General features: G+C 36.5%; 1 protein-coding gene across 1 annotated transcript; it reads left to right on the top strand.

The window, feature by feature from the left end:
- Positions 1-7,324: 7,324 nt before the first annotated feature.
- LOC130933892 (uncharacterized) lies at positions 7,325-8,734 on the top strand. Its single transcript, XM_057863497.1, has one exon. It carries the CDS (start codon positions 7,325-7,327, stop codon positions 8,732-8,734), a length of 1,410 nt encoding a protein of 469 aa, XP_057719480.1.
- The last annotated feature ends 15,071 nt before the right edge of the window (positions 8,735-23,805 follow it).

The following is a 23,805-nucleotide window of genomic DNA, read 5'->3' as shown; positions in this document are numbered from 1 at the left end:
TTCTTCTCTCTCTCTCTCTCTCTATATATATATATATTCGCTATCTCTCTACATATATATACGGGAGGGTTTGAAGGGATATTATTATCGTTACTGTAAGTAAATCGCTAATTTTTTTTATTATGGATTACAAATGTGTGTAAGTCATCCAATTTTTTTTTGTTTTTTTTGCTATCGTTCTAAAAAAATTATTTATTTTTTTAAATTAGTTCGCAAAAGATTTTTCTTAGTTATATTAGTTCTTGAAAGATAAAACATGAGTTAAATTGGTTCTTCCGTTAGTTAGAAAATAACATGTCAAGTTAAGTGCCACATGGCATGATGACATAGTAGGTTAATGTCATGTGTTGCAAAATGATTGGTTGACATGTCAGGTCAGTGATACTTAGTCGCCACGTGTCACTTGACATGTAAAAAAAGTTATTTATAATTAAAATAGTCCTTGAAAATTTAAATATAAGTCATTTTCATTCCTAAAATTTTAAAAATTAATTAAATTAGTTCTTATATATTTTTTATATTTTTATAATATTAAATTTGAAATATTTTATTGTAGTACTAATTTAATATTATTTTTTAGATCTTAATAAACAAAATTCTCTTTATATAAAATAATAAAATAATTAAATTATTATAAAGTTATTTTGTCATTTATATTTTAAAATTTTATATTTTTAAATTGTGATTTTTTATAAAGAAATTTTTTTTATTTAAACAAGTTTATCAAATTTTTTATTATATATTTAAAAATTTAATATTTTAAATTTCACTAAATAATATAGTAATTATTTTAAAATTTAAGTTTTTTAAATTTTTTAAAATTATAATTTTATTATTGTTTAATTTATATGGTAGAACTCAATAATTGAAAAATCGATTTGTGGGATCAGTTGTTGAATCTTAAGAATACATAAGAATACACTATTGATTTTCATTGTCTACGGCGAAACTTAAGAATTTGAGTTAGCCATTTTTTAAAAAATTTGAAGTGGAGTTCGTTGGGGATGCGGTGAACTTGCTTTAAACAAAAAAAAATCGTATTTAAAAAATTAGAGTTGAAAAATAGGGTTTTGAAAAATAATAATTTTTTATTTTATTTTTTAAAAAAATCTTTTTTGTAAAAGAGTACATAAAGAGTACGCAAAGATAATAAAATTATGAAAGAATAAGGAAAGAAAAGAAAAAATGAAAAAAATTTATTGCTTGTTAATGGATTGAAATTGTAAACTATATATATATATATATATATATATATATATAGTATTGGCCTCTTAAAGATAAAAACAAATAAAGATAAGATAAGGATAACATAATAATAAAGACTAAAATTATAACTGAAATTTGTGTGCTGAATTTGTGGATCATGAGACTTCTTTATTGTTGTCATGTGCAAAGGTAAAAGAGTGGTTTAATACACCCAGCAAGCTGGAAGATGAAAGATGTCAAGAACACCAAACTTATTCAGATTAAGATGGAAGGGTTGAGAAGACAAAGACTTGGTGAAGATGTCAGCTAGCTGCCCAAAAGAGGGAATGGGGAGAAGTTTCATCACTCCAACTTGAGCTTTTGTCGAACCAAGTGACAATCAACCTCTAAATATTTGGTCCGTTCATGAAAAACCGGGTTAACAGCAATATATGAAGATCACTCTAATTATCACAATATAAAACTAGTGGACAGATAGGAGAGATGCGTAAAAATTGTAACACATTTAGTATCCATTGAAGTTCACAAGTTGTATTAGTAAGTGCACGATATTCTGTTTCAGTGGATGAGCGGGCAACGGTGATTTGTTTCTTGATCTTTTGAGAGACTAAAGAACTACCTAAGAAGAAACAATAACCTGTTAAAGATCGTCGAGTGTCAGGACATTTGACCTAATTAGAGTCACGGAAGCCGAGAAGTTGAATTTCTGATTCTCTTGGAAAAAAAAGTCCTTTGCGGGGGCTAGTTTTCAGATATCATAACACATGCTTGGCTGAAGATGAGATTTAGTAGGAGATGCCATAAATTGACTTAATTGTTGAGTGGCATACATGATGTCCGGTCAAGTAGTGGTGAGATAGATAAGACGCCCAACCAAATGGCGATATACAAAAGGGTCAAGATAGCTGGGAACTTTTGTCTTGATATAGTCTTATGGTACTATCCATTGGAACAGAGGCAGGTTTAGCACCTAATAAACCAGAATCCTCCAAAAGATCAAGACAATATTTTCTCTGAGATAAGTAAATTCCCTTCGCTGATTAAGCGACCTCAATACCCAAAAAATATTTTAATGGGCCCAAGTCTTTAATTTGAAAGTGTTGGTGCAAAATAGACTTAATGACAGCAAGTTCAGAAATGGAATTACTAGTGAGAACAATGTCGTCAACATAGACTAGAATGATATAAATTTGAGCACCAGTGAATTTAAGAAATAGACTATAATCAGATAAGGTCTACTGGTATCCATGAGATAGCAAAAGATGAGAAAGTTTGTCATACCATATACAACTAGATTGCTGTAAACTATACAGTGACTTTAGTAACTTGCAGTATTGATTCTATCGAGGAGATGTAAATCCGGGTAGCAGAGTCATATAAACATCCTCAGAAAGATCCCCATGTAAGAAAGCATTATTGACATCCAACTTATGTATGGGCCAATGATTCATAGAGGCCAATGCCAAAACTAATCTGATGGTGGCAGGTTTGACAATAGGGGAGAAAGTTTTCAAGAAATCAACACATTCGATCTGAGTGAATCCTTTAGCCACAAGACATGCTTTATATCGATCAACTAAATAATCAGGCTTGCATTTGATGGGATAGAACCATTTATAGCCAACCGGTTAACGCTTGCAGGGCAATCAACAAGACGCCAAATTTTGTTCAACTCAAGAGCATCCAGCTCATCTTTCATAGCACTACACCAATTAGAGTGTTAATTGGCGTCCTTAAAAGACTTTGACTCAACGTCAAAATGTAGAGATAAAAGAAAATTTTTATGTGAAGATGAAAGAGAAGAAAAAGACATGACTGAAGATAAATGATACTTACACTTTGAGGGAGATTGATTTGTAGAGATGAGAGATGAATTGCAGAAGTAATCAGAGAGATATGCTAGAAGTCGGTGAGGCCGGTCAAAATGACGAGGATGGAGTTTCTCAGGTGGTGAAGAAGGTGACAGGAGATGAGGAAGTGATGGTGGACTGGTGTCTAGCGTGGAAGGAGAGAAGGGTGTGTGTGTTGAAAGAGATTCGGTGGTCATGGGTTCAACTTGGTTAGGAAGCGACAGTAAGGTTGTTGGAGAAAATAAAGAATTAGATGGAGTTGGGTAAATGGATATAGGTGAGGGTTTAATTGGAAGACTAACTGAATCTTGTTTTTGAGAAGGCATGTTTGGCAATGTTGGGTTGAGTGTATGGAATTGGATATTTTTTTGTGACTAAAGGCAAGATCATTTCATAAAAAATCATATTTCTAGAAATCTCAATTCTTTTATCTTCTAAAACATAAACAATATATCCTTTAAAACCATGTTGAAAGCCAATAAACATAGCCTTTTTGGATCTTGGATCAAATTTTGATCTGTTTGCCATTAGGGTAGAAACAAAACATAAGCATCCAAAAACTTTAAGGTCGTGATAATTTGGTGGATAATTAAATAAAATCTCAAATGGTGTTTTAAAATTAATTGCGGATGATGGAACTCTGTTAAGTAAATAAACATGTTTAATATCATAAGACCAAAAAGATGATGGTAAATCAGATTGAAACATAAGAGCACAAGCTATATTTAAAATATGTTGATGCTTGCGTTCTACCCTTCTATTTTATTGAGGAGTTTCAACACAACTAAGTTCATGAATAATGCCCTTTAGAGCATAAAAATCATGTAAAATAAATTCCGGTACATTATCGGAACGAATAGTTTTGACTTTAGAATTGAATTGTATTTCAACTAAAGTAATAAAACTTTTTACTTGATTTTGCACTTCTCCTTTTGATTTTAATAAAATAATCCATGCAAAGCGGCTAAAATCATCAACAATAGTAAAAAAAATATTTATGATTATGAATAGAATTTTGTCAAAACGGACCTAAATATCAAAATATAATAAATCAAAACTTGCATTGGCTTTGTTAAAACTTTGAGAAAATGAAAGTTTCTTTTGTTTAGAAAGATGACAAATATCACAAGTCTCATCATGATGCATAGAGATAAAAGAAAAATGTTTATGTAAATGATTAAGTCTTTGTCTAGAAAGGTGTCCTAAACGAAAATGCCATATATTTGAAGGTGTAATAGGTGAAGATGGGATAGAATTTATGGAATGTGTAGTGGATAGATTTTTACCGAAATTAAGTTCAAAAACATATAATCCCTCTCTCATTCTGTCCAAATCAATCGTCCCCAAATTGTTGCTCTGTAGAGTGCAAGAAGAAGATGAAAAAGTGAGTTCACATATGAGTGTTGAAGTAATTTTTGAGACGGAGATAATATTAAAGTTGAAATGAGGTAAATAAATAACATTACGAAGAACCAAGGATGGTGCAAATTGAACAATGCCTTTATAAGAAACAGTAATTTGAGAACAATTTGGTAAATAAACAATAATAAGAGAAATTTGTGTGTAAAAAATAAACCAAGACAAATTTGATGCAATGTGATCTGTGCCACCAGAATCAATGATCTAAGTGTTCAAAAATGAATATCGATTTGAAAATTGTTAACAATAGAAAAGTATTGAAAGAACAAAGATAATGAGTAGTTGAACTTGACAAAAGCTCAAGTTTGTTTGAAGGACAAGTTTCTTTATTGGAAGGAAGTGTCATGAAAAAAAGTGTTGGGCTGACGAAAAGGTCCAAAAGAGGCTCCTGATAAAGTTGTTCGTGTGCCCTTTCTCTTTGACGTAGGACAGAGTAGGGAGATTGATTATTCTTAATGTGAGGGGAGGTTAAAGCGGTTTTAAGATCTGAATTGGTTGGTTTATCTATAAATGTCAGTAGAGTTCAAGAGGAGTTTTGATCCTGTTCTTGTATGGATACCTAAAGGGAGAGCTCGGTCCCTGGAAGTCGACGCCGAGTTGTTATCTTCGGTGCCGACCTTTGAACTTTTGTGAAAGTTCGAGCTTTTTTCCAAAGAGATGTCCAATTGCGCAGAGCGTGAGCAAGGAACAAGGTGGGAGTGCACCTGCAAAGGCACTTCGAAGATTAAGTCAGTATTGAGAATTCAATGTCTCCTTTGAAGATAAAATATCATACCTTTATAGGTGAGATAAAATAGGTCGGTTACGTTTTTATTGATCATCTGAATTGAAGAGCAATTAATAGGTTTTAACAAGTGATAATGTCTGATTGTAACGTATAACGCCGAGTTATAACGTAAAGTGCCGAGTTATGGTGCATAATGCTTAGTTATTGTATATAATGCTGAATTATGACATCGGATTTGTAACGGCCGTATCAGATACCATAATAAAACAAAAAACATAAAGATAATAAAATTGTGAAAGAATAAGGAAAGAAAAGAAAAAATGAAAAAATTTTATTGATTGTTGATTGATTGAAATTGTAAATTATGAAGATAAAACTATATATATATATATATATTATATATATATATTATTGGCCTATGAAAAATAAAAGCAAATAAAGATAAGATAAGGATAAATAAAAATAAGATAAGGATAAGATAATAATAAAGGCTAAAATTATAACTGATTTGTATATTCTGTTGGGTTGAATTTGTGGACTGTGAGACTTTTTTATTGTTGTTATGGATAAAGATGGAAGAGTAGTTTAATAGTCAACACACAAGTTTTTGTTAGAGAGTACAAAAGCATAACACAATAAATTTTTATTACAAATATATTTTATTAATTTCTTCAAAATCTTAACATCGTTATTTAGATTAATAGTTTTTTGCTAATCGTCCCTTCAATATGTTTTTTTGCTAATCACCCTTCTTAACTAATATGTAAAATAATTTTTGTAAATACATGGTTGCTAGTTAAGACGTAAAATTATGATTTGAATATTTTAAAATGTAAAAATAGGTTCTAACGTTTATTTAGATTTATGGAACTATGTTAGAAAAGTAGGTCTAAAAATAGAATAAAAGAATAAAATTTAAATTTAATCCAAATATCAAAAGTAAAATTAAAATCAAATCCAAAAATTAATTTGAAAACAAATTCTCTTTTTTACCATATCACTCTTTGTACATATGAAGAGGTTTGTTTGTTCTTAAAGTAAGTGTGTAACATTTGTAAATATTAAATTTTGTCAATTGAATTTAAAATACTCACGAGATAAATATGAAGGTGTTACGGCTCAGCCCAGCTAAGTAGAGTTATCGCCTGACCCGCAATTAACCGGTCTACACGGCCGGGTCGGCGCTTACAAATTGCCCGGTCCCCTATCCGAACACACATCCTTGCTGTCAGCAGCTTGACAGCTGTGGGAAGTGAATCTTCTTGGAAAGAGGCCTTCCCTTGCGGGGCCCGCCCCACTGACAAGGTATATAAGGGGAGGATCCTATCCCTCCCCCAAGGTACGTCATCACAACTTTTCTCCCTTACCACCTGTACACCATACTGACTTGGGCGTCAGAGTGTCTTTACAGGTGACACCCCCTCTCCACACCAAGAACTCGGGAAGTCGGCTACTCCAGCTCCATTTCCGCAACCCTGAACTAGGCGGAAACCCCCACCTTACCATCCGAGGGATCTCCCCGAACCGTCCGGTACCCGAGCTACCGAACATTGGCTCCGTGACCGCCTAAATGGACTTCATAATGGGTCCTGTAGAGCCTGGCGGCGGGGCCGAGCCCAGGGAGGCAGCCTCCGTGGCTTCCTCCCGGGAGCACACGAGGTCCACTCTGCGACGACCCGAGCCGTCTTCACGATCCCAAGAGAGACGCCCCTTTGGGAGAACATGTAGCGATAGCGCCAGAATAATGCAGGAATTGCGTCACAGGGTGCATAACCTGGAACGCCAGCTGGAAGATCAGGAATATCGTCAACAAACTCCCGAACCAAACTATTCCCGATCTCCCGAGAGACGTGGAAGAACTCCTTAGAGAAGTCGCTCCCGACGCACGCCCAGCCCATGATCTGAATCTGAAAGTATCCGAGAAGACAGGGAACGCCCAAGAAGACGGCGTGACCCTGTGATATACACCCGGCCTGAAAGGAGACGCGCCACTGAGTGAGATCGGGAAGACGGCGGAGAAAGGCCGAAGAGAACACGATGACCTGTGATAATGGGTGCGACCCCATTTCATCATTCCGTCCTCGAGGTCCGACTACCAAAGCACTTTGATAAGCCAACGAACATGATGTACGATGGAACTCAAGACCCAGAGGAGCATCTAATGGCCTTTGAGGCCAGAATGAACTTGGACGGGGTAGGCGACGAGGTGAGGTGTCGCGCCTTCCCGGTCACTCTGGCAGGACCTACGATACGGGGGTTTAACAGCGTCCCGCAGGGTTCTGTTGCCAAATTTTCGGATATTAGCCGCGCTTTCTTGGCTCAATTTACCACCCACATTGCAAAGGCAAAACACCTGATCAACCTACTTGGAGTGACACAGAGGTCAGGAGAGCCGACCAGGAAATACCTGGACAGGTTCAACGACAAATGTTTGGAGATTGACGGCCTAACCGATTCGGTGGCCAGTTCGTGCTTGACGAATGGACTTCTGAATGAGGATTTCAGGAAGCATCTCACCACGAAGTCGGTGTGGACGATGCAAGAAATCCAAAGCGTGGCTAGGGAATATATCAACGATGAAGAAGTCAATCAAGTGGTGGCTGCCAACAAGCGGCAGCCTGCCTATAATCAACCTCGGCAGCACGGCAGCGGAGAAAGGCTGAAGGAGCACACCAGAGACAGTGGGCCAACCAAAATATTCAAGCCGTTTCCCCGAGTCGGGAAATTCACCAACTACATCCCCCTCACCGTCCCCATCGTAGAAGTTTATCAACAGGTAGCTGAGAAGGGAATTCTGTCGAAGCCCCGGCCTCTAAAGGACAGAACCGGGGGGAACAAGAACCTCTATTGTAATTATCACAAGGGCTATGGACACAAAACACAGGATTATTTTGACCTAAAGGATGCGCTAGAGCAAGCGATCCGAGATGGAAAGCTAGCCGAATTCTCCCACCTCATCAAGGAGCCAAGGAGACGAGATTGCGACCACGAAGGAGAGGACAAGAGCCGCGCGGTGAAGCGACGTCAAGATCCAGAGGATAACAAGCGCGACCTTACCATAGTAAACGTGGTAATAGGGAGAGACGCGGCACCAAGGTCGAGATCGGCACACAAGAAGGACGCCAAAGTCCTAGCAATCTCCTCATCCCCAACGCGAGGCTCCAAGAGGGTTCCGTCCATATCATTCAGTCTGGAGGACCAGTGGTTTGACGAGGTCGTGGAAAACCCCCATGGTAATCACGGCCAGAGTAGGAACCGGCCTGATCAAGCAGATCCTCATAGACACCGGCACCGACTCAAATATCATGTTTCGCAATGTGTTCGACGCTTTGTGTCTCCGGGATGCCGATTTAAGGACTCACCAACACGGTGTAGTAGGGTTGGGCGACCACTTTATCAAGCTCGACGGGATAATCTCCCTACCGGTCTCCGTAGGACTAGGACAGGGGAGAAGGTCGGTAATGGCGGAGTTCGTGGTTCTGCAAGACTCCACGGCATACAACGTCATCCTAGGAAGAAAGACTATCAATGATCTCGAGGCAGTGATCAGTACAAAGATGTTGCTAATGAAGTTCATTGCTGACGGATCCGTGGGATCCATAAAGAGAGACTTGGAAACGGCTGTCGCCTGCGACAATGCCAGTCTCTCCTTAAGAAAGAAATCCAAAGAGGCATCGGGAGTGTTCCTCACTGACCTGGATGCTAGGGTCGACGACAACCCCAGACACGAGCCGGAAGGGAACTTGGAAAGGTTCAGGGTTGGCGACTCAGAGGAGAAGTTCACCTTCGTGAACAGAAACCTCCCACACGACCTGAAGGAACCTCTAATGGAAATGATCAGAGCTAATGGCGACCTATTTGCCTAGACGCCAGCCGACATATCGGGGATAGACCCTCAGCTCATGTCGCATCATTTGTCCTTTAAGGCAGAAGCCGAGCCAATAGCTCAGAAGAGAAGGAAAATGTCACAAGAAAGGGTAAAGGAGGGGTCAGGCAGACGGCCAGCCTTCTTAAAGTAGGATTTATCCGAGAACTCGATTACTCGACTTAGCTATCGAACATAGTTCTGGTCAGAAATCACAATGGAAAATGAAGGATGTGCATGGATTATTCCGATCTTAACAAAGCATGTCCCAAGGACTCATATCCCCCTCCCCAACATAGATGCGCTTGTTGATGCGGCGGCGGGATATCGGTATCTAAGCTTCATGGATGCTTATTCTGACTACAATCAGATACCGATGCACCGGCCAGACGAGGAAAAAATGGCGTTTATAACGCCAGGGAGAATATACTGCTACAAGGTAATGCTGTTCGGGCTGAAGAATGCTGGGGCTACATACCAAAGGTTGATGAATAAGATATTCGGCAACCTTATAGGCAAAACTGTGGAAGTATACGTGGATGATATCCTAGTAAAGACCACCCGACCTAAGGAGCTCATAAGCGATCTAGAGAATGTGTTCGCTTCCCTTCGGCAACACGACATGAGGCTCAATCCAATTAAGTGTGCCTTTGCCATGGAAGCAGGAAAATTCCTAGGGTTTATGATAACTCAAAGAGGGGTGGAGGCCAACCCGGAAAAATGTGAAGCAATACTCCAAATGAAGAGCCTAGGATGCATCAAAGATGTTCAGAGGTTGGCAGGAAGGCTCACTGCACTGTCCCGTTTCCTCGGGGCGTCGGCTGCTAAAGACCTACCATTTCTTAACTTGATGAGGAAGGGGATAGCGTTTGAATGGGCCCCGGCATGTGAAGAGGCGTTTAAGCATTTCAAGGAAGTACTTGCAATACCACCCCGGGACCACAAAAGCAACAAACGCCATAACGTGCGACTGCTAAAACGGTAAAGGCCATAACCCGGTTTCGCGAATTACCAACTAAACGACGAAACATTCATGAACAAATAAGTTAATGCCAGCAAATGGTAAACAAAATAAGGAAAAGTAAATGCCAACAAGACGGGAAATAAACACTGTCACCAAACCAACGACGAACAAATTCAAACAGTTTGACAAGATTGTAAGGAAGGATTACAAGTCACAAAAGTACATAAGTTACAAATGCACATAAGTCACTTCTTCGGTATGTCAAAAATTTTGCCATCCTTGATGGTCTTGAAAACGCCAACGGTGGAGGTGTCAAACTCGGGGGCCAGGAGCTTTACTTGTGCCTTTAAAGCCTCCTCGATCATCAAGATAGCATTTTTTCCCTGCTTAACGGTGTCCTTATACTTCTTCTTGAACTCAGCAGCTTCATTCTGAGCAGTCTTGGCTAAAAAGAGAGCCTCATCATGCTCCTTCTCTAATGCGACCACCCGACCCTAAGCAACGTTAAGCTGACTTTCCAAAGCAAGCTCCCACTCGGTGAGATGCGCCACGAAAGCATTAGCAGTCTTCACCTTCTCCTCAGCAGCCTCGGCTTCCTTCTTAGCAGCCTTAGCCTTCTCCTCGGCCGTCTTGGCCCTCTCCTCGGTAGCAGCCAATTGCTCCCGAAGCAGCTTTACTTCATCCCTATACTTGGAGTTGGCCTTGACTGAAGACTCAAGCTTCGTTTTTAGAGTCTGTGCCCCTGCTAAGGCTGATTCCACCTTTCTCGCAATTGTGGCACCTCGAAGCAAGCAGCGATACATCCACCTCGCCTGCGAGGCAAGGTCCCCACCGTAGAAGAAGTCCTCCGTACCGGTAAGCAATTGGGAATAGATAAAGTTCCCAGCATCAAAGTTCTTCTTCATAACGGTAAGAACCCCCTCCGGGCTGGAAGATGGTCACTTTTTCCTTGGTTCCTCAATTATTTCAAATTCAGGACTGGCAGGAGATTTCCTTTTCTTTGGATTATCACCTTCCTCCTCAGCCCCGTCAGGTCGTGAGCCTGAGCCATCCCCCGCCTCCAGCCGAGGACCCAAAGAGACATTGGCCTCGGGCCCCTCCCCCTGGGCCAACTGGGATTGGACCTCCGGCTCAATGACGTCGTTGGCAGTGGTCTCCTGAGCAGGGGTAGCAAAGTCATCATCACTACCAGCAAAAAAAGTATTGTACAAACCCTCAAGTCCGGTCACTTCGGCAGACATTGACACTGCAACGAAACACGAAAAATAACTAACCGTCAAATCGGACAGATAAACCAAAATAACATGCAAGGAAAAACAAATCGCCAGACAAGCTAGACAATTACTCACGAATATCATTCCTGGCTACATCCCGATACCCATAAGAAGATGAGGGTTGACAAGGTTTTTCCCAAAAACAGTCAACAAGACATCGGCAACCCTCTTGTTTTCGGGAGACAACCCTTTGTATGTTATCTAGGTAAAAGCGTTGGCCCCTGTCCCGAAACTCCAGTACGTCGGTATGCGACGTACCCCCTCTAGAGTCAACCAAAAGGGACGCCGACCTTCGATTGGGCGGACCTTGAAGTACTTGTCCTTAAAACCATGGTAGGAATCTTCAAACACACCAAAGATTCGCCGGCCTTGGGCCGCCCGAAAGGACATATAACCTTTTTTAGCCTTCCCCTCCTTCGAAGGGTTTGTCAGATTAAAAAGGAAAAGAAATACTTCAATGGAGATCGGCAGCTCCAAGTACTCATATACCATCTCGAAACAGTGGATGGAAGCCTAGCTGTTCGGATGCTGTTGGGACGGCGCTACGTCACAACGATTAAGTAGCGCCATCTGAAAAGGGGAGAAGGGAAGGCGAACTCCCAGGCGAGTAAACATGGCCTTATACTACCACATCCAATCGGGAATCTGGGGAGAGTGCAGATTTAATTTGTATATACGTTCGTGATCGGCAGGAACGAAGGCTGCGTAATTAGCTTCCTCGTCGGTTCCTCCGCAAAGGTAGTCGGCCTGTCGAAACTCCTCAAGTTCCTCCAGGGACATTTGGTTTGGGGCCTCTTTTATGTCCGACGTCACCCAGGCGTATCGGTCGTATGGAGCCGGCCTCACGACCCTCACAACACGACACTGATCCATACCTACAGTGGGGGCACCACTCAAAATCAGTCTATAAGGCCGGGAGGTCGGAAGCACTACTAGAAAGCTACGACACTACTAGAAAACTACAGATTGCCTATCCATAAGTCATAATCCTCGAAATAAGAAGGCCGAAAAAAACAAAATCCTAAAATGGTAACCTCCCTACAGTACTTACCTAATGCTAAAACACAAGAGGATACGCAATCCACATCAAGAAGTTCATACCAAGCGCGCATGCAAAGCCAAAAATAAACACCAATACTAAGAAAAAAGACAGGAAGCTTACCAGGATAAGGATGATAATGGAAAGGGGTTGAAGAATTAATTAGAATCTGGATGAAGCAGGGGTCTGCAATGGAGGTTTTTGCAAGGGAGAGGAGAAAGCAATGAAAATGCAACGGAACTGAGGCAAAACCAAATGGAAACTGTAAAGGAAACCAATCCTGAGAAGCGCGAAAGGCAGGGGTATAGTGGTCTTTTTTCACAGGGTTTTGAACTGCCATTAAGATCATTAAATGCTAGACGCGATAAACAAGGCGACGAAGGACGCACCCCAACAATAAACAGGTTATGCACGCTTAGAGGGCGCATCCTCACCACGAGGGACTGACGAGATGACGGCTGGGCAAATGGAGAAAGGGAACGCGCCACCCACGGTGCTTTCGTTCGCATCTGGCGCGTTGGGGACACTGTTACGGCCCAGCCCAGCTGAGCAGAGTTACCGCCTGAATCGCAACTAACCGGCCTACACGACTAGGTTGGTGCTTACGAATCGCCCGGTCCCCGGCTCGAACATGCGTCCTTGCTGGCAGCAGCTTGACAGCTGTGGGAAGTGAAGCTTCCTGGAAAGAGGCCTTCCCTTGCGGGGCCCACCCCACTGACAAGGTATATAAGGGGAGGGTCCTACCCCTCCCCCAAGGTACGTCATCACAACTTTTCTCCCTTACCACCTGTACACCACACTGACTTGGGTGTTGGAGTGTCTTTGCAGGTGACACCCCTTCTCCACACCAAGAACTCGGGAAGTCGGCTACTCCAGCTCCATCTTCACAATCATGAACCAGGTGAAAACCCCACCTTACCATCTGAGGGATCTCCCCGAACCGTCCGGTACCCGAGCTACCGAACAGAAGGGTATTTACAAATTTGATTAATTAATATTATTAATATTATTGATATTATTATTAATATTATTATTAATATTAATAAACGGTTATCAGCTGTTTAGTACCATTTGGTTGAAGAGACACAACCTTTTAAGGATTGTGTATGTTCAAATTATTGTGTCTATTGACTAAAGGGACATAACTTTTTAAGGATTGTGTATGTTCAAAATATTGTGTCTATTGGCTAAAGGAACACAACTCTTTAGGGATTGTGTATGTTCAAAATATTGTATCTATTGGCAATAGAAAAGACACAACTATTTGTATACATAACTAATTATAATTGCTACGTGCAATATGTATAAATAAGTCATTGTCCACTATTTCAGAAACACAAGTACTAAGTAATACATTTTAATCAACTATTAAGAGATTTTCTTTGTTCAAGAGAGTTGAGAATTTCTTACTATTGTTAATTAAGAAATTCTTAGGTTTCATTATATCTTGGGAGAGTATTGTCATCAACCTTATAGCAACTAAGTGTGGGGACAAATATCTCTCTAAAGAAAGCGATCTAATCATACCTTGAAACCACTACACAAATATAAGATTTTGTCATCTTCTCATAATAATATACCCAATAATTTTAGAGAGATATTTCTTGAAGATGGCACAAGATCAAAACACTACGTTCAAGGTCATGAATCAAGAGTTTGTCAAATTAGATCGCTTTGATGGAACGGACTTCAATAGTTGGAAGGATAAAATGATGTTTCTTCTTTCAATTCTCAATCTTGCATATGTGATTAACTCAAAGACTACACCAATTGCCAATGCTGCTGAAAATTCCACACTGGAAGAGGAAGAAAAGATTGTTCAATTGAAGAAGAAACGTGATGAAGATATTATTGCATATTGAGGTCATATGTTAATTCAATCACCATTGGATATTTAGAAATCTTTGGACGAAAAGTACAAAACTAAACGACAAGGAACAGATAAGTTTATTATGATAAAATATTTCAAATTTATTATGAGTACTATGCCTGTTATAGATCAAATTCATGAATTACAAATCCTTATAAGTAGACTTCGTGATCTACAAGTGGTGGTCCCTGAATCACTACAAGGTGAAGAATATTTTTTTAATGAATTTGATAACTTTTGTGAATTATGTGGTATTGTTCATGAATCTTCCGCTCAATATACTTCGCAACAAAATGGTTTGGCGGAGAGAAAAAAAGGGAAAAACCGTACCTTAGTGGATATGGTTAATTCAATGTTATAAATGCAAAATTGTCTTACAATTTTTGGGGTGAAGCATTATTGACATCATGTCATATCCATAATAGGATACCATCAAGACATAGAAAGGTTTCTCCTTTTGAAATTTGGAAAGGAAGGAAACCTAATTTAAATTATCTTAAAGTGTGGGGGTGTTTAGAGCCTTTTATCGAGTTCCTGATCAAAAGAGAACCAAATTGGGGCCAAGAGCCATAAAAGACACTTTTATAGGATATGCTCAAAATTCTAAAGCATATAGAATATTAGACTTAGTGTCTAATGTAGTTGTTGAATCAAGAGAAGTAGAATTTATTGAAAATAATAAATTTATCAATGATTCAACTTCTAATTCAAAGTATCCCCAAAATGATACTAATATTTCCCAAGAAATAAATAATCAAAATAATAAACGTCTAAGCGACAAAAAGTTGATTAAACCAAGGAAGAGCTTGAGAGTAAGAAAAGAAAAAGACTTGGGTCCAGATTTTATTTCTTCTCAGGCTATCACCTTTTTGGTAGAAGGAACTAGGAATTCTATAACAAACAAGATTCCTATTGTTATGAACATAGAGGGTGATCCTCAAACATTCAAAAAGGCTATGGCTTCAAGGGATTCTACTTTTTGGAAAGAAGCAATAAATGATGAAATAAACTCAATATTATCTAACAATACTTGGGTCTTAGTTGATTTGCCTCCAGGATCAAAGCCTATAGGATGTAAGTGGGTATTTAGAAGAAAGTATAATATTGATGGTTCATTACAAACCTTTAAAGCAAGGTTAGTGGCCAAGGGGTTTAGACAACAAGAAGATCTGGACTATTTTGATACCTACGCACCTGTGGCAAGAATGACTTTTATTAGGACTCTTATAGCATTAGCATCCATACATAAGCTTCATATACATCAAACTGATGTTAAAACAGCTCTTCTAAATGGAGATCTTAATGAAAAAATTTATATGGAGCAACTGGAAGGCTATATGCTACCCAGAAATGAAAAGAAAGTTTACAAATTAATTAAGTCTTTGTATGGGCTAAAACAAGCGCCTAAACAATGGCATGAGAAGTTTGATTCAGTGGTGTTATCAAATGGCTTCTCACATAATAGTGCGGATAAATGTATTTACTCAAAATTTACTAAGATTATGGAGTAATCATTTGTTTATATGTTGATGATATGTTAATCATCGGAACAAATTTAGAATGAATTCGTATAACGAAGGAGTATTTAACTTCTAAATTCAAGATGAAGGATTTGAATGAAGTTGATACAATATTAGGCATAAAGGTGCATAAGAATGAAGTTGGTTTTACTTTAAGTCAATCTCATTATATCAAAAAGGTATTAGAAAAGTTTGATCATCTCACAATTAAAGAATCCAATACGCCGTATGATCCTAATCTTAAATTAAAAGGAAACATGGGAAGACCTATAGCACAATTAGAATATACTAGTGCTATAGGAAGTTTAATGTATGCAATGCATTGTACTAGACCTAATATAGCATTTACTGTGTGCAAATTATCAAGGTCTACAGGAAAACCTAACAATCAACATTGGAAAGCTATAACAAGAGTTCTTCGTTATCTCAAGAAAACCATAAACTTGGGATTATATTATAGTGATTATCCCACAGTTTTAGAAAGTTATTCCGACGCAAGTTGGATTACAAATCTTAGTGACAACAAATCCACTTCAGGATGGATTTTCACCATAGGTGGTGGAGCAATAAGGCAGGCCCCAAAGAAACAAATATGTATTACACATTCTACTATGGAGGCTGAGTTTGTAACTTTATCAGCTGCAGGTAAAGAAGCGGAATGGTTAAGAAATTTGCTATGTGATATAAAGTTGTGGCCACAGCAGACGACAACCATTTCAATCTTCTGTGATAGTGAATCAACCATGTCTCGAGCATATAATAAGGTTTATAATGAAAAGTCTAGACATATAAGTTTGAGACATGAGTTTGTGAGGCAACTAATAGATGATGGTGTAATTACCATCACGTATGTAAGATTTCAAGAAAATTTAGCAGACCCTTTGACTAAAGGTTTGTCAAGGGATAAAATCAAATAAACTACTGCTAAAATGGGATTAAAACCTATTATTGCTAAATGATGGGAACCCAACTTTATTCTAGTAGACCACTAGTTTCAAGTTTTAATGGGTAATAACAAGTTATTTAGCAATTGGAGCACTAAGGTATAAGATTTAGTGCTATTTACAATAAATTAGGAGGGTGAGTTTAAACTCTTAATGGAATGATAATATTATCTATCAAAAGATTCCACCTATATGAATATAAGAGTGGTTTCGCTCTAATAGAGAATTTTAGAGGTTTTATTCTCGTAAATATTCATGAAATCAGGATGAGTACAAGGCCATATAAGTGTTTAAAATTGTAAACTCTTGAATTTGGAGGGTATAAGTAATATGTGTGATTTTTGGTACTAGCATATGGAGTATAGGTTTAATCGATTAGACACCTATTACTTCGTTAGAACTTTAAAATTTACACTAAAAGAATGTTTAATCTTAGTGACACATTCTTTATGCATATACTTGTATGACATTTAAATTTTGTAAATAGTGGGGGATTGAAGGGTATTTACAAATTTGATTAATTAATATTATTATTAATATTAATAAACGGTTACTAACTGTTTAGTACCATTTGGTTGAAGGGACACAACCTTTTAAGGATTGTGTATGTTCAAAACATTGTGTCTATTGGCTAAAAGGATACAACTCTTTAAGAATTATGTATGTTCAAAACATTGTATCTATTGACAATAGAAAAGACACAACTATTTGTATACATAACTAATCATAATTGCTACGTGCAATATGTATAAATAAGTTCTTGTTCACTATTTCATAAACACAAGTACTAACACTACAAAAAACATCACTTTTAGCGGTCATTTATTTTGGTTTTAGCGGCAATAAAAATAGTCGCTAATACATTTACCGGCAATTAGACATTAGCCGTCTTATGCTTCGTCGCTAAAAGGTTTTAGTGGCAATTATAACATTTGCCGGTAAAGACCTTTTTAATGGCCGCAAAAAGTATATAATTTTTAGTGGCCATTTTTTTGGCAATTTATATGGCCACCGAAAGTAATTCTAAGATTGCAATATTATTCACTTTTAGTGGCTATTACTATTGCCGCCAAAACTCATTTTACCGATAATTTATATGGCCAATAAAAATAATTCTAAAATCATAATATTATTTGCTTTTAATTGCCATTACTATTGCCACTAAAATCTTAAGATTTTTTTAATTATACTCACTCTTTTAGAAATAACAACCTATCATTTTTCTAAAATTTCAAATTATTTTTACCAACAATTATTATTATTTTACATAATATAAATATACTAAAATTAAAATATTACAAAATGAAATATTTTATTGAATTCAATTAAATATTTATACACAAAGTTCTCTTGAAGAGTAATAAAACATAATATAAATTTAAACAACACAAATACTACAATTCTATGTTACATCAATGATTAGCACATAGTTAATAATCAAAAGTAAACAAATAGAGCCTAACATAGATGCAATACAATAATACAGCAGGGAGAATGAAGCAAAATTCCCAATTTTTAATTAACAATCAGGTTTGTCATCATCTCCTTCATCTTCCAACGTCTCTCTAGCCGCTTCCAATTTTCTGTGCTTTTTCGGCAAATTTTTCTGCATTAGTTAAAAATCCATCATGCAGTCACTGAATAATGCATGGAAACAAATTTGAATATATATCCTAATAGGTAGAATAATAAAAACCACGTTCTTATTATGTGAGACAATAATACATATCAAATTTGAGGAATATCAACAATGAAACAAGAAATTTTACCTTCGCTACTTTTGCAGCAACCTTCTTTTCTGTCTTTGTTACAAACTAGGTTCTTTTGGGGCGGGAAAAGATCTCTTCCTTATGAGTAATCATGTTTTCAGCCTGCCCATTTCATAAGAGCATAATTATATTTAAATAGAAAATCTTAGAAATGAGAAAATGCAAAGAGTGAATGGAAGGTTCAAAGCCACATATTATAATACTACTATTAGGAAGTACTATTTCTTAAACAATAATATAAAGTGAACACACAGAATTGTAATTCAAGGCATCGCAGAACTCCAAGCAAATAAAACAATAAAAAAGTCAACTTCTTACTTCCTGAATTGTTCCAAAGCCTACCAAGCATGAGAAAAAAAAATCATAGCATAACACAAATATAAATAGGAGAAAAAACCAAACTTAAGCTTAAGCAAGAAATTATCACTATGTGCCTACAGTTTTTGACAACTAAATACTTGAACTTTCTACTTTCTTCTTCCTATCAAAACAAAATGGCCTTCAAAGTTCAAACAACAATAAGAGAAACTTGAACAAGTAATGAAAAAAATAGCCTTCAAAGTTCAAACAAAATAGCCTCCTTGAATGACAATTTCTCTGCTAGGAGGGTTAAACTGAACTAAGCGCACTAAGCATGATCCTGCAGTATGCCTCATGCTCTCTTGTTTCCCTACTACCCTATAGATGTAGCAGAGATTGCTAATGACATCTTGACTGCTCAAACGTCCCACCCATAACCCTATAAATATAGCATGATTTAAAGGACTAATTGAGTATGAATAGTTTGTAAGGGCAACAGAGGAATTGTACACAGTTCATAGTATTTTACACAAAGGTGTTGAATATAGAGAAAGTGAAAAACACCACTTGTGCTTGCTTACCTTGCCAATTAAAATAGATTTGGCTTTCTTGAAGCTGGAACCGAGCTTTTCATATTCAAAGGCAAGCTTTTTACAGTGCCCACACCTATGGTAACAAAAAAGTGGTATGAGAAACACAGATCGACAATTTACAGTGTGCATGTGATTCAAACATTTTTAATATGTGGGGACTGCATTTGCTCTCAGTATTTGGCATCTCATTCTAAATTTACTTATACTATTAAGATATAAGTACAGTAGTAATTAGTTAAGATCAGTTGTTTCTATTTTATTGATTGGTTAGATAAAATATAAAGGTGCATGAACATGGAAACCAAATTGAACTATATTTTAATGTATGTTTGGATACTGTATTACTGTCAACTTGACCAAAAAAAAAGGAATATCCCCAAATAAACAATTAATAATAAACTAATAAAAGGTGAATAGTTTTATAATTAATCTAATGAGCAAAAAATCTACCAAAGACATGGACAAAATATATGCTCAACAGTCAACACTCATGGTCAGACAAGGCACCTAATTGACTCTCCTTTCAGCATTAAATCAAATTATTTATTGATCTCAGAGAATGGGATTGAGTGAGTGATGAATTTCTCCAATTCTAGCTCCTGCAGCATCACCAATGTCAAATTTGCAATACATATTAGAAAAAGTGGACTTTATAAAACATTAGAGAAAAAAAGAAGAGCCGCACTTATACATAAACAAACAACAATATACTTTAAAACCACCCTTCAAATGAGCAATGTACTTTGGAAAAAAAAATGTTTATATCCATCCAACTAGTGGTAATTTAGTGCCTGTTTATTTCTTCCCTTTTTTTCTTCCAAAAACTTCACTAAAGAAATTACTTTTTCATAGAGAATACTCATCTCATTTTACTCAATATTTTTTTAAGGTTTTTGAGGGGAAAAAGAATCGATGAGTATCATCTGAAAACATTTTTTTACAAGGTTTTTATTAAAATTTAAAACTGAATGAATACACTTTAACATTTGCATAGCATACCATCACAACCACCACCTTTTTTATATATAAAAGAACTCGATGCTTAAAATAATACATTAGGACAAATCCATAATAGAAGAAAAACAGGATGCACCACAATGCCCCAAAACTCACTACTAATCTTGCTATACATGTAATTCAAAACATTATTCACCTTCTGGCGCCATGGGGTACTGTCAATGCTCCCTAAAAAATAGAGAAAATAATAGATGGTTAGGTTTTAGTTTTTCCTTATAAAAAAATGAGATAATATTTATAAAAACAAGTTACAAGTGAAAGAGCATTCTCACTAATAAGAACCTTTATTAGGATGAGAACATATTTTAAGGTTGCTATGAAACTGAGAAAAGCAGCTTCCACAGCAAAGTCTGAAAGCATTAAAAAGAAAAATAAGAGGGAACACTCATTCTAAGCTCCTGCTTTCTTTTCTCCGTACTATATATTTTGACAGAAGTTCATTGTGTAGATGACGATTAAGAAAAGTTCTCGAGTAACTTCTAAGATATGATAAGCGAACTTACAAAATTTCTCAGGACTTCTAGATGATTCTACATCCAACTTTGAACAGAGAAGACCATATACTGCATATTTGGTGTAAGTTAGCAACTTGGTGACCCGAGATACACCCATCTTTCTAATGATAGATCTTATCATTCCGCTAGAAGAAAAAAGGAAATATATTAATTATTCAGCACTACAAATTCTGCACCGAAAGTTAATTTATTTCCTTGTAACCATGTCTAGTATAAAATAGTTGCATCCGTTACTCATTCTAAGTCTGAATATAATTAAACACACAATAAAATGAATCCTAAATGCAATTTTATAATACTAGTTAGAACTATAAATATATAGTTGAATGGTATCATTTGTAAGAGTTAGTGAACTCTAGTTCGATCCCTTGAATCTTTATATTCTAAGTCCCACTTAGCCAATTCTTATTAATTCTTCACTAATCAAACTCCTGTTTGTAATATAAGCCATGATTACCATAAGAGCATGTACTTTACCTCAGAAAACCGTGATGACAACTTGTGAGGATCCGTGTTAAAATGTTCCAAAGAATCAATCATGCGGCTAAACAAAACAATGAAAAGAGGCAGAGTAGCACCATGGACACAGATACAAATACTTCCTAAAAATATTAACACATAGTCAACTGAATCAGTTGCAGCAAACAAGCCAAAGAAGGAGACACTCTCCATTTGATTTGATTTTTAATCCTTTTGTTGATCCGTCTTAAAAGATGATGTTGTTTGTCCTTTTTTCCCAAACCTAAACCTGAACCTGAAGAAAATTTAAAGTAGCACAAAGTTATGAACATAACAATATTTAAGTGGCATATCTTGAAAAGGAAGACCTTGACATCAGAAGAAAAATTAAGAAGAATGTAAATTTTAGTTGATTTGATGCATAACTTAAAGAATTTTACTTTTAAAGAAACACACACACACACAAGACATCAACAAGTTGAAAACTTAAAGATCAACAAGTTATATGATTATCTGAAATACTCAATTAGATTTAGATGTTATGTCATTAGTCACAAAAAATTCCAATATCAACTAAATAGTTTCACTTCTTCAAGTATCACCATTAGCTTGGGAGAAGAACAACATTCATGTCAAAAGCAATTAATTAACAATAATATATGATGAAACTAAAGACCAAAAAAAAATAGAAAGCAAACAAAACTTAACTAATTGTATAAAAAATGAAAAATATATTACCTCAATAACTTTATTGACAAAATTTCTAGGATTTGTAGGTAGCAGTTTACCAGCAATAGTCATAATGCGAGTAACATTCCAACTTTTCAATGCATTCTTGTTAGCTGCAGTGCCAACAATATAGCAGAACAAGCCGCAAAAAGGATGATATCTGTTTCTTCATAGATCATAGAAGCAACATTAGTAGAACTCAAAACTGTGCAATTTGTTACTCTTATCTCTTCTAATTGAAGATCCATGAATTCAATGCTAAAACTATCTTTCCTCTTATATTCTAATTCCAATGTACCCTAAGTCACTCACAACTGCAAATTTAAAATTCTATAACATTTGCAAAATTAACACAAGTATTCACAAAATCAAAAGTGAAACATTAGTAGTAGCATCTTCAATTTGAAAGCGACAACACTTGAAATTGCGAATAACTAAAATTGAGCTAGAAAGAGAGAGATGAGAATTGGCGAACCTTGTTGCGAACAGCGGGGGGAGTTTGAGGAGTGTGAAGAGATGCAGAGAGAGAAGCTTGGAGAGTAAGGGATCAAGCTTGGAATCGCCGCAGAGAGCCAAATGAGTGAGCATCTGAAAATAGGAACCGAATCTAGCAATGGAGATCATGAACGAACAAGTATAGCGATGCGGATTTGCGGGGGGAGGATGGAAACATGAAGAACGATCAATTTGAATAATGAATGTGAATGAATGAAGGATGATGGACGGTGATCGACGATGGTAAGGCCTGCGGTGGTGATCGGCGACGGAGGAAAGAGTTTGGGAGTTTCTTCAGGTTTCTTGATTTAGGGAACAGACTCTCTGAGTCAAGAATGAAGATATGATAAAAAAATATATCTAATAAAAAATTAGCGGCAATACTAATAATTGCCACTATTGATTTAGAGAAAGTAAGATTAAAAGTATAAAAAGATCATAATTTAGTGGCAATAGTAGTAATTGCCATTATAATATATAGTAATAACGGTAAATATATAATTGCCACAAAAACATAGTTTAAATAAAAGAAATTGCGGCTATTATATTATGGCCGCTAAAAGTTTGTCGCTAAAATTAATTTTTCTTGTAGTGTAAGTGTACATTTTAATCAATTATTAAGAGATTTTCTTTGTTCAAAAGAGTTGAGAATTTCTTACTATTGCTAATTAAGAAATTCTTAGGTTTCATTGTATTCTCTAGGAGAGTATTGTCATCAACCCTATAGCAGCTAAGTGTGGAAACAATATCTCTCTAAAGAAAGCGATCTAATCGTGCCTTGAAACCACTAACAAATATAAGATTTTGTCATCTTCTCATAATAATATACCCAACAAAATAATGAATAATAAATTTCATACATTTAAAGGGAATAATTCATTTTAAAGGAAATAATTTGTTCAAAATAGTCGTCTTTTATCTATATCAAATATGGCATTTTTAATTATTTTATAAAAAAAGATAATATATTTAATATTTGGATTTCATGATGATATGATTGTGGTCTAATTTTTATTAACAAATTTACGTTCAATTGTTTCTATGCAGCATAAATTTTAAATAATTTTCATCGGCATTCAATCATGCATTGTTGTTTTGGAAATTGAATGAAAAACTTATAGTTGGTAATACTGTGAAACTTTTACTTAAACTAAAAAATTAAACCGAAGTGAATAACAATTGAACTAAAAAAGAGAATGTTGATTGAGGTGGTGTGAAATTTACTTTTACATTAATTGTGTTTTTTTTTT

Source organism: Arachis stenosperma, chromosome 6 (genome assembly GCF_014773155.1).
Source record: "Arachis stenosperma cultivar V10309 chromosome 6, arast.V10309.gnm1.PFL2, whole genome shotgun sequence".
Classification (NCBI taxonomy): domain Eukaryota; kingdom Viridiplantae; phylum Streptophyta; class Magnoliopsida; order Fabales; family Fabaceae; genus Arachis; species Arachis stenosperma.
The sequence above is the reverse complement of the archived record's forward strand: the minus strand, read 5'-3'. Positions and strand labels throughout refer to the sequence as shown.

What these genes read in the sequence shown, in the direction of transcription:
- LOC130933892 (XM_057863497.1), top strand. Translation starts at nt 7,325, where the DNA reads ATGATGTACGATGGAACTCAAGACCCAGAGGAGCATCTAATGGCCTTT.